At 37.9% G+C, this 15,081-nt stretch overlaps 3 protein-coding genes across 7 annotated transcripts in view; all 3 read left to right on the top strand.

The window, feature by feature from the left end:
* EAF2 (ELL associated factor 2) overlaps positions 1 to 10,327 on the top strand; it is a 59,884-nt gene extending 49,557 nt beyond the window's left edge. Inside the window, exon 6 of one of the 3 annotated variants that reach the window (XM_050781861.1) lies at positions 10,235 to 10,327. In XM_050781861.1, coding sequence (XP_050637818.1) covers positions 10,235 to 10,302 — 68 coding nt within the window. In that variant the 3' untranslated portion in view covers positions 10,303 to 10,327. Of the gene's footprint in view, positions 1 to 1,463; positions 1,642 to 4,860; positions 6,574 to 10,234 lie in introns of those variants that run through there. The other 2 variants (XM_050781860.1, XM_050781862.1) reach the window with 2 other exon arrangements.
* The window catches only part of FAM162A (family with sequence similarity 162 member A), a 569,879-nt gene that overhangs the window by 43,808 nt on the left and 510,990 nt on the right, over positions 1 to 15,081 (top strand). The gene's annotated exons all lie outside the window — the stretch shown is intronic.
* SLC15A2 (solute carrier family 15 member 2) overlaps positions 10,381 to 15,081 on the top strand; it is a 52,642-nt gene continuing 47,941 nt past the window's right edge. For 2 of the 3 annotated variants that reach the window (XM_050781836.1, XM_050781838.1), the window contains exons 1-3: positions 10,381 to 10,512; positions 12,361 to 12,448; positions 13,636 to 13,777. In XM_050781836.1, the coding sequence (XP_050637793.1) occupies positions 10,408 to 10,512; positions 12,361 to 12,448; positions 13,636 to 13,777 (335 nt within the window). In that variant the 5' untranslated portion in view covers positions 10,381 to 10,407. Of the gene's footprint in view, positions 10,513 to 11,791; positions 11,983 to 12,360; positions 12,449 to 13,635; positions 13,778 to 15,081 lie in introns of all 3 variants that reach the window. The other variant, XM_050781837.1, reaches the window with a different exon arrangement.

Below are 15,081 nucleotides of genomic sequence, written 5' to 3'. Positions count from 1 at the left end.
AAAATACAAGAATTTCTTTAACCACTGTAATTTACTACCTAAGTGATTTCATTCAGTCCCTTTGCTTCAGATAAACCTGTATGATCAATGACTCTCAAATCTTTATTTCCAGCTCCAGCCTCTACCTTTAGCTCCAGACTTGTATATCCAAGTGCCAGTACCAAATATATTTGGGTATTTACTAAGTATCTCAGATTTACCACATGAAGATTGAACTTGTGATTTTTCTTCTACAACCATGTTCCTCTGGTGTTTCTCATCTCAGTAAATGATAACTCAGTAAATGATTTATCCAGTTGTTCAGAACAGAAACCTTGGAGTCATTCTTCACTTCTTTCTCTTGTACCCTAAATTCAATGTTTTAATTAGTCCTATAAACTCTATCTTCAAAATATATTATGAATCTGACCACTTAGGGGTACCTCCCCTGGACTACCTGAGTCAAGGCCAACATTATTTCTTACATGAGAGACTGCATTAGACTTACAACTGCTCTCTTGTTTCTGTGTTTCTTCCACACCATTATGGCGTATTTACTGATCTACAACCGGTTTTAAGTTAGTTGCCTGCTTAAAATTTTCTCATGAATTCTCATTACATTTTCAAACAAAATCCAAAGTTTTTACCATGACCTTCTGGATATGTTTCTGACCTCATTTACTGCTGTTATCTTCCTTATTCATTCCAATCCACCCACAGTGGCCTTCTTGCAAGTCAGAGAATGCAACAAGTATGCTCCTGCCTTGGGGCATTTGCACTTCTCTTCTTTTAGCCTGGTCACTTCACCTCCACGCGCTCCATTTTTTATGACTTTCTTCCTATATTTGAATCTCTGTTCAAATGTCAGCCCTCAAAAAGACCTTCAAAACTACCCTATCTAAAATAGCACCTGCCACTGCAATCTCCATACCCATTTTCATTTTTCCGTAATACTCATCCCTACTTGGCATTATGTTATGTATTTGTTTATTTGTTTACTGTCTGTCTCCCCCACTGTACTGTAAGCTCCATGACAGCAAGTACATAGATGAATTACAAAAGGAATCAATAGTGAGTTATCCTTGACATGTATTATTTAATGATTTTGACTCCATTTTAAGTAAAAAAAAAAAAATTCCACTCTTCAAAATGATGTAGTCTGATCTTCTAAACTATGCTTTTCTCATTTCCTGATTTAATTAAATCAGTGATATAAAAAAAAGAGTGATGGGGATATATAAAAGAAGACTAAAATAGATGCCAGGAAATACTAAAACTGTGCTGAAGTTTGGTGGTATATTTTTTCTTTACACGCAGTATTAATTATTTGAGTTACTAATTGTGTCACTGAATTACAGAATAAGCAAAATGTTAGCTAAACAGAATCATGCTTGGGGGCTATATTTTGTGTAAAATTTATGTTATGCAAAAATAAATATTAAATATTTAATTACTGCAGTTTTGTTATTTCTTTTTCATTTTAGGAAATGATTTGCAGCTGAGTGAATCAGGAAGTGACAGTGATGACTGAAGAAATATTTAGCTATAAATAAAAATTTATACAGCATGTATATTTTGTATTAACAATAAAAATTCCTAAGACTGAGGGAAATGTCTTAACTTTTGATGAGAAAAGAAATTAAATTTGATTCAGAAATTTCAGTTGATGTTATTTATTTATTTTTTAGACAATTTATTTATATATGTAAATATATATAAATATAAAGTTATATATATATAAAATTATATATTATATAATTTATTTATATAAAGTATATATATGTATGTTTATATATACATATATAATTTTATATAAGTATAACTTTATATTTTACAGCAGTTTTAGGTTCATAGCAAAGTTGAAGTTTTAGGTTCATAGCAAAGTTGCGAAGATCTTATTTCTTCTCTCCCCATTATCAATATCCCACACCAGAGTGGCACATTTGTTAAAATAGATGAACCTACATTGATAGATCATTATTACACAGTCCATAGTTTACATTAGGGTTTAGTCTTGATGTTGTACATTCTATGGATTTTTGACAAATGTGTATCCATCATTTTGGTAACATTCAGAATAGTATCACTGCCCTAAAAATCCTGCGCTCTGCCTATTTATTCATCCTTTCCCTCTAACCCCCAGCAACTACTAATCTTGTTGTCTCCATAGTTTTGCGTTTTCCAGAATGTCATATAGTTGGAATCATACAGAATATAGCCTTTTCAGATTAGTTTCTTTCACTTAATGATATGCATTTAAGTTTCCTCCATGTCTTTCATGGTTTGATAGCCCAGTTTTTTTTTAAGTTTGAATCCTCTTCTATTGTCTGAATGTATCACAGTTTATTTATCAGCTCAACTACTGAAGGACATCTTGGTTGCTTCCAAGTTTCGTCGATTATGAAAAAATTTTAAATCCAACTTCTTACCTCTGGAATTTGTGTAGTTTTTGTTTTTTAATTTGTAAGTTTTTATTTTAACCTTGCTTTCTCCTTTTCTTTTTCTAGCCCAACTTTAGTTAATCTGTCTTCATTTTTATTTCTATTTTATTTATCAATACTTGGCCAAGAACTACAACTATGTTACTTATTACTTAACTCATAATTAATAAGCAAGCTCATAATTCAAAGTAGCTAGTAAAATGCTTATTTTAATATAGTAATTATAATAGTTTTTACTGAAAGTTGTTATGCTGAGTTTTCTTTTTGGTGTTAACACTACCAAAAATGAGTACATGGTGATACGAGCTGACCAAGCTGGCTATATAACATGCATTATGTTTTCAAACTTCCAGCAAGTTAAACAGTACATCTTCAGTACGTCATTTCCCCTCCTTATTATTTCCCTCATAAGTGAAACATTCTTAAAGACATTTTTTTATGGATTGAATACCTAGTATATCATTCTTTATACCACTCAAGGGTATGTATAAGTACCTCAGAGAGAGAGGAATGAAATATAATATCTCCCGTGCTTTTGTATCTCCTTATTTGATGTGTTTTCAGATACCAAAATGTAGGGAGCTAGTGGATTAGATAAGTTCTTAGATAAAAGGTTCTCTGCCAGAAACAGCTGATGACCCTGACATGATTCTAAACATATGCACTTTTGGTTTGATCTGTACTGAATGGTTTGATTAAACTGATGGTAATATAAGCATGCAAGCAGAAAAAGTAAGTTGGCTACAAAAGAACAAAAATCAAAGGACTTTGAATTATTCTATAAGACTAAACTCTAAAGGTAATAAAGCTGCATCTGTGGAAGGGTATTAATGTGACCTATGAATTATGTATTCATCAGATATCATCTATAGTTTGGTAAGAAGGTATTCTTAGACATATAAGAATCCAGGAGTTCTATTATTCATATACCATTCCTATAATAATTATTGTAGTAATTTTCTAAGTTATTAAGAGATGACTCAAAATTAAGAACTCAAGAATGGAAAAAAGTATAATAAAAATATATTATAAAAAGATTGATAACTATCTAATATTTTCGGGACCAGTACCTTCTTTGTCTCCTGAAGGAAACTCACTCAATTTGAAGGGGTAGTTGACACTCATGCCCAGAAACATTTTAAGTGAAAGTGACTTCTGGGATGCTGACTAGGGAGAGAAGGCCAAGAGCTTATTGGTCCTACTGCCCTGAGGCTGCAATCCTACTTGGGGCAATCATGTTTCAGGCTGAGGCTGGATACATGTGCAGCAGAAATCAGTGAAGGCCTAAGCTATTCACACACTCCTGACCAACCCTGAGGCTTGTGCGTAGTATACACAAAAGGGCCTGGTGAAAAATAGAACTTGGGAAGACTTGAAAATAACATGTTCTTTGAATGTATTGCCTTACACATACAGATCCATTAGCAAAAGACACAGTCTTATTGGCTCAAAGTGGTTTGGACATGATATCTGTCCAGTCGTTGGCTATTCAGAGTACCATTTTGTAGAACAGTGACCTTAACGGAGGAAGGTTTGACTGGGAGGCAGAAGGGAGGCAGTGGTATTATCTCTGAAGTACTTTCAGCATTGAAGTGCTAGAAATTTTTTTTAACATTATCTAGGTAGTGCTTGTGTGAGTTACACACATATAAAAATTAACAGAGCTGTACACTTAAGATTTGTGCATTTTACTTCAAGTTATATTTAATTTTAAAAGTCCATAAATAAAATCAATAGGAAAAATACTGCAATATAGAGGATGGCAGAACATTAATATCAATAATGTTTAAATTGATGTTACAAATTTACAAGAAGGGGACAAACAACTCTAGAAAAATGGGCAAAGAAAATGAATAGGCAGTTCCAAAAATTATAAAAGCATATATTTTGGCTCGGCAGTCTCACTTCTGGAAATTTACCCTACAGATATATTTAACTTCTGTGCAATGTTATTATTGCAGTATTACTTATGATATAAAAAGACTGTGAACACTGAAAATTTGAGACAGGTCTCAGTTAATTAATTAATTTATTTATGTATTTATTTGAGACGGAGTTTCGCTCTTGTTGCCCAGGCTGGAATGCAAAAGTGGGGCCTCAGCTCACTGCAAGCTCCACCTCCCGGGTTCAAGCTATTCTCCTGCCTCAGCCTCCAGAGTAGCTGGGATTACAGGCGCCGGCCACCACGCCTGACTAGTTTTTGTATTTTCAGTAGAGATGGGGTTTCACCATGTTGGTCAAGTTGGTCTCAAACTGCTGACCTCGAGTGATCCTCCCGCCTCAGCCTCCCAAAGCACTGGGATTACAGGTCCGGCAGTCTCAGTTAATTTGGAAAGTTTAGTTTACCAAGACTGAGGACTAGCCGGTGACCCAGCCTCAGGAAGTTCTGACGACTTGTGCCCAAGGTGGTTGGGGCATAGCTTGGTTTTTTACATTTTAGGGAGATATGAGACACCAATCAATATATGTAAGAAATACATTAGTTCCGTCCAGAAAGGTGGAGACAACTCGAAGCAAAGGCCCCCACTGGGCGCTTCCAGGTCACAGGAAGGTGAGACAGATGGTTGCATTCAAGTTTCTGGTAAGTCTTTCCAAAGGAGGCAATCAGAATCTGCAGCATCCGCCTCTGTGAGCAGAGGGATGACTGAATAGACTGGGAGGCAGATTTGCCCTGAGTGATTCCCAGCTTGAAGAGGCCCAAGATATTTTCCTTTCCCAAGACTAAACCTGAGTATGCATCAACATAGGACTAGCTAAATGAACTATATTTACCTCCATACAGTTGATAACCTGTTCACAGATTTATTGGCTACTTGGGTATTCTTTTTGTAAAATATCTGTTCAAATCTTTTTTTTTTTTCTTTTGAGAAAGAGTCTTGCTCTATCGCCCAGGCTGGAGTGCAGTGGCGCGATCTCAGCTCACTGCGACCTCCACCTCCCAGGTTCAGGCAATTTTCTTGCCTCAGTCTCTCAAGTAGCTGGAATTACAGGCACCCGCCACCACACCCAGCTAATTTTTTGTATTTTTAGTAGAGATGGGGTTTCACCATGTTTGGCCACGCTGGTCTCAAACTCCTGACCTCAGGTGATCCACCCTTCTCAGCCTCCCAAACTGCTGAGATTACAGGTGTGAGCCACCATGTCGGCTGTTCAGATCTTTTGAATATTTTCCATTTACTTATTAATCGTTTTGTTATTGCTTTCTGCAGTTACTTATGTAATCTGGACACAAATCCTTTGACAGATACAGGTAACACAAATATTTTCTTCTTCTTTGTAAATTGTCTTTTGACAATTTGAACAACAAAAGTTCTTAATTTTAATATTGTCCAACATATCATTTTTTTTCTTTTATGCCCCATATTTTATATCTTTTTTAAGAAATGCTGGCCAGGTGTTGTGGCTCACGCCTGTAATCCCAGCACTTTGGGAGGCCAAGGTAGGCGGATCATGAGGTCAGGAGTTCGAGACCAGCCTGACCAACGTGTTGAAACCCTGTCTCTACTAAAAATACAAAAATTAGCCGGGCGTGGTGGTGCGTGCCTGTAATCTCAGCTACTCAGTGTCATGCGCGTCCGTGTGAAGAGACCACCAAACAGGCTTTGTGTGAGCAACATGGCTGTTTATTTCACCTGGGTGCAGGCGGGCTGAGTCTGAAAAGAGAGTCAGCGAAGGGAGATAAGGGTGGGGCCGTTTTATAGGATTTGGGTAGGTAAAGGAAAATTCCAGTCAAAGGGGGGTTCTCTGGCGGGCAGGAGTGGGGGTCCCAAGGTGCTCAGTGGGGGAGCTTTTTGAGCCAGGATGAGCCAGGCACAAGATAATGTCATCACTTAAGGCCAGGTCCAGCCATTTTCACTTCTTTTGTGGTGGAATGTCATCAGTTAAGGCGGGGCAGGGCATTTTCACTTTTGTGATTCTTCAGTTACTTCAGGCCATCTGGGCATATACAGGCAAGTCACAGGGGATGCGATGGCTTGACTTGGGCTCAGAGGCCTGACACTCAGGAGGCTGAGGCAGGAGAAAGAACTGCTTGAATCCGGGAGGTAAAGGTTGCAGTGAGATCGTGCCACTGCATTCCAGCCTGGGCGACAGAGCAGAGACTCCGTCTCAGAAAAAAAAAAAAAAAAGAAAAGAAAAGAAAAGAAAAGAAAAAGAAACAAAAGAAATGCTGACTTACTCCACAGTCATAAAGATGTTCTCTTATGTTTTCCTCTAAAGACTTTTTTTTTCTACTTGAACATTTAGATAGGCAATCTATATAGAAATTATTTTTGTGTATGTTGTAAAATAAGGGTCAAAATAATTTGGGGGATGTGGATATTCAAATGGTGTTTATTTATTGAAATGATCCTCATTTCCTACATTGTATTGCAGCATCATCTTTGTTATAAACAGTATGTGTGTGAGTCATTTTCTGAACTCTGTGTTCATTGGTTGCCCTATGTATCTGTGTCAATTCCACTCTGATATAACAACTATAGCTTTAAAATAGGTCTTAGATTGAGTAATTCAATCCTACACCGTTATTCTTTAAGATTGACTTTGCTATCCTTGGCTCTTTGCACTTCCAAGTTGACTTTAAAAAGTCAACTTGTCAATTTCTATACTCACAAAACCTGCTGGAATTTTGTTTTAGAACTGTAGAATGTTTTGAGAAATGTTGACATCTTTATAATATGAGCTTTCCAAATCATAAGCATGGTATGTTTCCATTTATTTAGATCTTCTTCAATTTCTTTCAGTCAAATTTTATAATTTTTAATATTGAGTTCTAGAAGATCTTTTGTTAGATTTATTCCTAAATCTATTTATATAAATAAATATATAAATGTATTCCTTAAATTTCCCTTTTCTATTTCTTTGTGACTGATGTTTGATACAATTTATTTTTGTGTATTTTAATTTAGAGAACGTGTTAAATATATGTTCCCTTTTAATTTCATATTTTCCTCTTCTCTCTGACTATATTAGATTCTATTAACTTAGAGCAGCAGTCTACTTTTATGTATATATAACTGTAAAACTTTATCATATGTCATAGTAAGTGTTTTCTGATGTTGTAATCACTAAGGACACAAATATTCTTTACTCATCACTGATACTTAGATTCTTTCACTTTTATTGTTGTTTGTCTCAGAATAGTTGGTGCTCATTTCTGTCTGGGAGGTGCTTTCTCTTTTATCTTTTCCCTTTCTCCTTCTATCTGATGTTAGCAAAATAATAGGATATAAGAGCCATCTTAGTATTACATAAATGGCTCAAGATTATGCCTTGGGAGCCTAGAATTCCAGTCCTTGCTTTGTCCCTTCTGAGTTCCTCTGAAATATCCTTCAGGCTAGAATAGGAGAGAATTTAAGACCAGTGTTTCCCAAATTCCTAGCATAAGAATTGCTAGAGGTGCTCGTTGAAAACAAACATTCTTAGATCCCTACCAAGATCTACTGAATTAGAATTTCCAAGGGAAAATGATTCTTATCCTCAGGGAAGTTTCACTTACACAGGACAAGATTAAGATTCCTTCCATCTCTGATATTATCTGACTCTGTGAATACTATCATTGTATTGCCATAATCAAAAGAAGAATTTTCTCTAAACAAAGGAGTGTCAGAAAACCACTGTCAATACTCCAAAGTTTAGTATTTGGTATACCTATGAGCACAAATAAATTGATACATTGCATACAGGTGCTATTCAATCTACTCTGCCAGATCAAGGAAAGCCAATGACATAAGAGGATCTTCAAGGCATCTGTGCCTTTGCTAGTTAACTTGACTAGTAACTTCTGACCATTTATTTTGCATCCAAAGTCATTAACCAAACCAAGTCAGAAATGGCAGTGCTCCTGAAAGAATAACTATAGCTTAATCATTAATGCCACAGTCAGAAATGAAGCTGGACTCTTCTTTGGGTAAAGGTTGGTGGGAGACAGTAGAAATGAGGAGTGTAATAGAAGCTGAGAAGATATGGTCAAAGTCTGAGTTAAAGTTTAGAGAGGAAAAGATAGAGTTTATCCTGGCCCTATTTGTCAATAAATTATTCAAATAGTTAATGTAAAAATTTTGTGAGGGATATAGTTATAGGTTTTCTGTCTTGTATTTTCAAATACAATAATTCATTCTGATGTTGCCTGACCTTGTTTATTTAGTCTTCAATTTTTCTTATTTTATAGCTCTCTAGTCTTTCTTTTCCCTTTTTGTTTGACAAACAGCTAGAGGGGCACCATGCTCTTTTGTTATTCTTTTACTTCTTTGGCTTAACAAAAATAACACGGCATAAAATGAACCTAGCATTATCATGTTTGTTTTTGTTCCTCTTCTGATAAGGACTAAATATATAATTAAGGAAAATGGTGTTCACAACAGTACCTAGAAAATAACTGGTTCACAATTTTTGCTCAAATTAAATTTTATTTATTAAATGAAAGAATAGATCAATCTTGAAGTGAGAAAATGAAAATGCAAGGAATGACTTTAGCAAAGAAGAAAAATGGTTCCCAAATGTATATCACCAATCCTTTTCTCTCATTTTCTTTAGCCCCGCCTCTTTAATTGCTTATAGGCTATTTCTAGCTGAAGTTTTATGATGCTGAAAACAAAGGTCACCTTCCTTTCTTTTCTTCTCTTTTCTTTTCTTATCTTGTCTTCCTTCCTTCCTTCTTTTCTTTTCTTTCGAGTCTCACTCTGTCACCCAGGCTGGAGTGCGGTGGTGGGGTCTCGGCTCACTGCAACCTCTGCCTCCTGGGTTCAAGCGATTCTCCTGCCTCAGCCTCCGGAGTAGCTGGGACTACAAGCGTGTGCCACCACACCCAGCTAATTTTTGTATTTTTAGTAGAGATGGGGTTTCACTATGTTGGCCAGGCTAATCTTGAACTCATGACCTTGTGATCCACCCACCTCAGCCTCCCAAAGTGCTGGGATTACAGGTATGAGCCACCATACCCAGCCAAAACTCACCATCTTTCTTATCTCCCAAATTGTTTTATGATGGCTTTCCTTCTTCAATTCATTTTAATCCTCTGCATTCCTACATTCCATTTATGTAACCTCCATACCTGAATAATGACTGATACTAACTCCACTTTTTCCAGCTGTCATGGCATAGTGAAAATTACAGATCTGCCACTTACTGGACAGGTACTTTGAACAAATTCCTTAACCTCTGGGAACATTACTTTCTGTAAAATGGAGATAGTAATATGAATTAGGATAAATATACATGTTATATAGACATACAACATATATGTAATTCATATATATTAACCTTTCAATAGTAGATATTCAATAAATTACAGCTATTGTTACCCTGAAATCAGTTTTTCTTTCTTTTTTTTTTTTTCTTTTTTTTGAAATGGAGTCTCACTCTTGTTGCCCAGACTGGAGTGCAATGGTGCGATCTCGGCTCACTGCAACCTCCGCCTCCTGGGTTCAAGTGATCCTCCGGCCTCAGCCTCCGGAGTAGCTGGGATTACAGGCGCCTGCCACCACGCCCGGCTAATGGTTTTTTTGTATTTTTAGTAGAGACGGGGTTTCACCATATTGGCCAGGCTAGTCTTGAATTCCTGACCTAAAATGATCCGCCTGCCTGGGCCTTCCAAAGTGCTGGGATTACAGGCGTGAACCACCGTGCCCGACCTTGATATCAGTTTTTCAATCTGTGCTTGAGGCGTTGTGTTCTTAACTATCTTGTACTCCTTTGCAAAGATAATATTTCTTAAACATAGATTTTCTAATCAGTTCTCTAGCATTGTTTCATTCCATCTTTGGCATGTTTTCACTTTGCTGTGCTGTACTTTTACACATTCTTTTTAACTATAGCTTCCTGCTTTGCTCTGGATCAGGAAGCGATTGAAGCTGACACCCACAGAGTTAAACTCAGTTGCTGAAGCCACCAGCTCCCCCTCCCAGTCCTCCTTTTCAGAGTAGGCTGGCAGCTGTCCTAACTGCCTACTAAAGCCAAATGCTTGAGGAGAGAGAGAAAGGAGCCAGCCATGAATCCTTTCCAGAAAAATGAGTCCAAGGAAACTCTTTTTTCACCTGTCTCCATTGAAGACGTACCACCTCGACCTCCCAGCCCTCCAAAGAAGCCATCTCCGGTGAGTCCTTAGATTCAATCCTGCCTCTGACAGGAATGGCCTCCCTCTTTTGGCTCTCTTCCTTGGGCTCCGGAGCTTCAAGCTGAGCTGTATTAGGGTATTAAAATGATTCTCTCTTGGATTTAGAATTCACCTGAAACCAAATCTAAACAGAAGCTTCCTTTACATAAGAAGACAAAGCAGCAGGAAGAGGTAGTCAAATTTCTTCAGTTGGGATCCAGGGACCTGATGAATTTCATTGCATATTCTGTTTCCCTGGGGGAAAAAAGCAATTTGAATGTCCAGGGAAACTTGGCAAGCATTCTTGTCTGGAGAACTATGTGTGATTGTTCTTTCTTTACCAATATAAAAACTCTGCTATTAGTTCTCCCTATGTGCAGAGCCTTCTGTTGAACACTAATGGAAGTTTCAGAATAGATCCAATCTCTGTTACTATGTGTTCCCAGTTTATTGTGGGAGATAGGGCAGAAAAATAGAGAAGTAATAGCAATGTTTTGCATTTATAAACTTGCTAAAGCACTTCTAAACTCATCATCTCAGTCAATTCTTACATTAAAATTCTGTAAGTGGGGAGGATATAGTAATGATAGCCAAAATTTACTGAGTTCTTACTGTGGGCCAAAAGGTGATGTTATTCTCATTTCTTCAGAATAACAGAACAGAGGATTTGAGACAGGTGTAGTGACAATGCCAGTATCAGTATGTTAACATAGCCAGTGGCAGTGTTGCCTAACTAGTGACAGTGTGTCAGCTAAACTCCAGATTGCATAATTCTCAAGCTGTGAGCTGCAAAGGTAAGAAGCCCAGTTCACTGTATGTTTCAAACAAGTTATTTTAAAACGTTAAAATATATTAATATTTAGGAGAGTCGTTTATATATATCCCTAGGGTTGAAAGAATAATACATTACTTTATTATTTTGCCTATTTTTTTTAGTTAATGATATCTCTTCTGGTCCCAAAGAATTTAGGGCTACTTATGAAGATGTATATATTTCTCACGAAATGAGGCAATATAAATCTTATAAGATTTGACAGTACCGAGGACAGATACCTCTATGTCTCTTCTCATGTTAGTTGGTCTATTGTAATAGATAGGGAATTAAAATAAAACATAACATTCCTTATAGTCTGACTGATATATTACGTGAAAAAACATAATTCTTTTAATGTCCAGTAGGATTATCATGAAAATGTTATAGAATCTCTTTAGTAGGAAGAGTAGACATTTAATTTTACAGGATTTAAGAACTCTGCCTAAAGTCAAGATGATCAATTAGCTTACCCTTAGGAATCTCTGCCCTCCATGTTGGGCTCTGTGCCTGACTCCAGCAGCCTCTGAAGTAGAAGCTATCATATTGCCAGGATTCCTCCCAGCATGGCAAACAGAACAGCTGGGGACAAGAGGGGTCAGTCCCCAGAGTGGAGCTAAGCAGAGACTGACATCTGAATCTCACTGCTTGGATATCAGGTATTCCATAGGCTATCTCTTTATTCTGTTCCTAGGAAGTAAATATGACCATTCTTCTGCCCCAGAGCCCTAGGCTTTTCATTTAGTAGTTGTGGGAAGATGAGCAGGTCCTGATGTCTAGGATCAAGGAATATTTGAGCAAGTCCATGTAAAATAAACAAGAAACAAAATAATATTCAGATTAGCTTCTATTATTTCTAAATCAGTAACATAAGCACTTTTAGTGTTATAATAGGTGTGTCATGAAGACTAGAGACCATTGATCCATTACCTACCATGACAATTTGAAATAAATGAATTTTTCAGTTGTGAAGAAATCTAATTGTTGAAACAGGGGAAAACAGCTCATGCTTGAATCGTTGCTTTCTTGTTGAATAGAAAATCTGTGGCTCCAACTATCCACTGAGCATTGCCTTCATTGTGGTGAATGAATTCTGCGAGCGCTTTTCCTATTATGGAATGAAAGGTAATTTTGTGTCCAAGAGTCCTACCTACTGTCTCCCACTCACCCTCACCCCATGTTTGTGACAGCCTGGTCTCTTTATATGCACTTATTTCCCTAGTCCACTCTTTCTGCCTTGGTCCAAATCGATCCTTTACTTTGGCCAAGACTTCCAATAAATCTCTCATAGGATTTCACCTAATATATAGGCCAAGATCAGAAAGGCCTGAGAGAAACCAGAACACAGACTGTGAGAATGTAAGTGGGTAGAGCTGGACATGATGGCATGTGCCTGTAGCCCCAACTACTTGGGAGGCTGAAGCAGGAGGATTGCTTGGGCCCAGGAGTTCAAGGTTATCGGGCACCTGTAATTGTGCCAGTGAATGGCCACTGCACTCCAGCCTGGGCAACATAGCAAGAACCCATCTCTGAAAAAAAAAAAAAGTGGGGAAGCTCTCATTATCTGAGTTACATTTTTCCATACCTGTTCCTCAGGTATGAGCTAACAGCTCTTGGCTAAGAGCTCATACCTGAGGAACAGGTATGAAGAATGGAATTCAGATGAGAGCTCTCATCATCTTGTTGCTGGGAAGGAGAGGAGAACGAAGGGATATTGGAAGCACCATGTTATGTTCATGGTTGGCCTAAATGATGCTAGAGGTGCACATAGACTGAAGGAAGGAGTATTATATTTGTACGTTCAACATAGTCCCATTCACTCCCACAACTCCCATGGGGCCCTGCTTCTACTGCCTGGCAGTCACTTCTCAGTCATGCCACTGATGGGAGTACTGAAGGCCAAAATCACCTTATAAAGACCAGAGATTAAATATTTTTTTTTTCCATAAATCGCTTTAGGCCGGGCGCGGTAGCTTACTCCTGTAATCCCAGCACTTTGGGAGGCCGAGGCAGGCAGATCACGAGGTCAGGAGATTGAGACCATCCTGGCTAACACGGTGAAACCCCGTCTCTACTAAAAAGAATACAAAAAACTAGCCGGGCGTTGTGGCGGGCGCCTATAGTCCCAGCTACTCCGGAGGCTGAGGCAGGAAAATGGCATGAACCCGGGAGACAGCGCTTGCAGTGAGCCGAGATCGCGCCACTGCACTCCAGCCTGGGCGACAGAGTGAGATTCCATCTCAAAAAAAAAAGTCACTTTAATGCATCTGTCTTGTTTTTTCTCCCCACACCCCTTTTTTTCCCCACTACAGCTGTGCTGATCCTGTATTTCCTGTATTTCCTGCACTGGAATGAAGATACCTCCACATCTATATACCATGCCTTCAGCAGCCTCTGTTATTTTACTCCCATCCTGGGAGCAGCCATTGCTGACTCATGGTTGGGAAAATTCAAGTAAGGAAATGGGAGGTCACATCCCTACAAGTTTCACAGATTGTGCAGAAGGCTATCACTTCTAACCTGTTGCTTCTGAGCAAGAACATACCTATGTCATGCGTGAAAAATAAGAATCTCTGTACATCTGTGTAGTGTGGGAAATTAAAAAAAAAAAAAAAAGAATCTCTATGGCAATAAGGAAAGGCTATTCTTTTCATTATCAGTTTTTCCAATGTGTTTACATCCTCTTCAGTTGCGGTATCTTTTGTTCCTTAAAACTAATTTTAACCTTCCATTCCATAGTTTAATATTAAATCTTCTTCTAATCTTGGTGGAGATAGAAAGTACTATCCACCAGCAAATTTCTAATTTTAGCTGGCTGCGGTGGCTCATGGTGGAATCCCGGCACTTTGGGAGGCCGAGGCAGGCAGATTGCCTGAGGTCAGGAGTTTGAGACTAGCCTGGCTAACATGGTGAAACCCTGTCTCTACTAAAAAGACAAAAATTAGCCAGGCATGATGGAGGGCGCCTGTAATCCCAGCTACTTGAGAGACTGAGGCAGGAAAATTGCTTGAACCTGGGAGCAGAGGTTGCAGCGAGCCAAGATCGCGCCACTGCACTCCAGCCTGGGCAACAGAAGAAGACTCTGTCTCAAAAAAAAAAAAAAAAAAAAAAAAATCGAATTTTAGATGCTTTTAATGTGGTTATTTGATACTTTCTCCCATCTCTTCTCCAGATTGAGTCATCCCATGTCCTTTAGGATCTTTATGAGTGTCTCTTTTCAGCTCTTTTGCCATCTATTTCTCTTCTTTAACATCTTTTTGTAGTTTCCTTCCTACGAATCTAATATTTTCATGAGTTAGACTATTGGTTCATTCAGTTCAGTATCTTTTAAGTCCCTGAACATAGCACCAAGAGATACAACATGGTGTAATGTTATAGTTGTCCCCTATAACATTATCCTGATAAGCTAGAAATGGATTGTGGATATCCACTGCTCAATTATTTTCTATGGACCTGTCATTTGTCTAAAAGAGCATTTCTCAAAGGGCATTCTGTTGAAAACTATAAAATATAATGAGTTATGAGGGAAAATAAAGCTCTTGTGGTCAAACAAGTTTGGAAACTGTTAGGCTGAGCAAAGCTAAAAATGTTCCCTTACTGCATGACTTCTTATAGCCTTAAATATGCTAATATGAACTATAAAATCTCCGCAGAAGGTTGTAGTATGTAGTGTTTCCCAAACTAATGTGACTATGGAATATTTTTTCTGGATATTTTGTGGACCTAGTGTTCCAAGGAATTCTCTTTAGTAAACAGTG

The sequence above is a fragment of the Macaca thibetana genome, chromosome 2 (assembly GCF_024542745.1).
Source record: "Macaca thibetana thibetana isolate TM-01 chromosome 2, ASM2454274v1, whole genome shotgun sequence".
Taxonomy (NCBI): domain Eukaryota; kingdom Metazoa; phylum Chordata; class Mammalia; order Primates; family Cercopithecidae; genus Macaca; species Macaca thibetana.
This window is presented reverse-complemented; position numbering and strand designations above follow the sequence as displayed.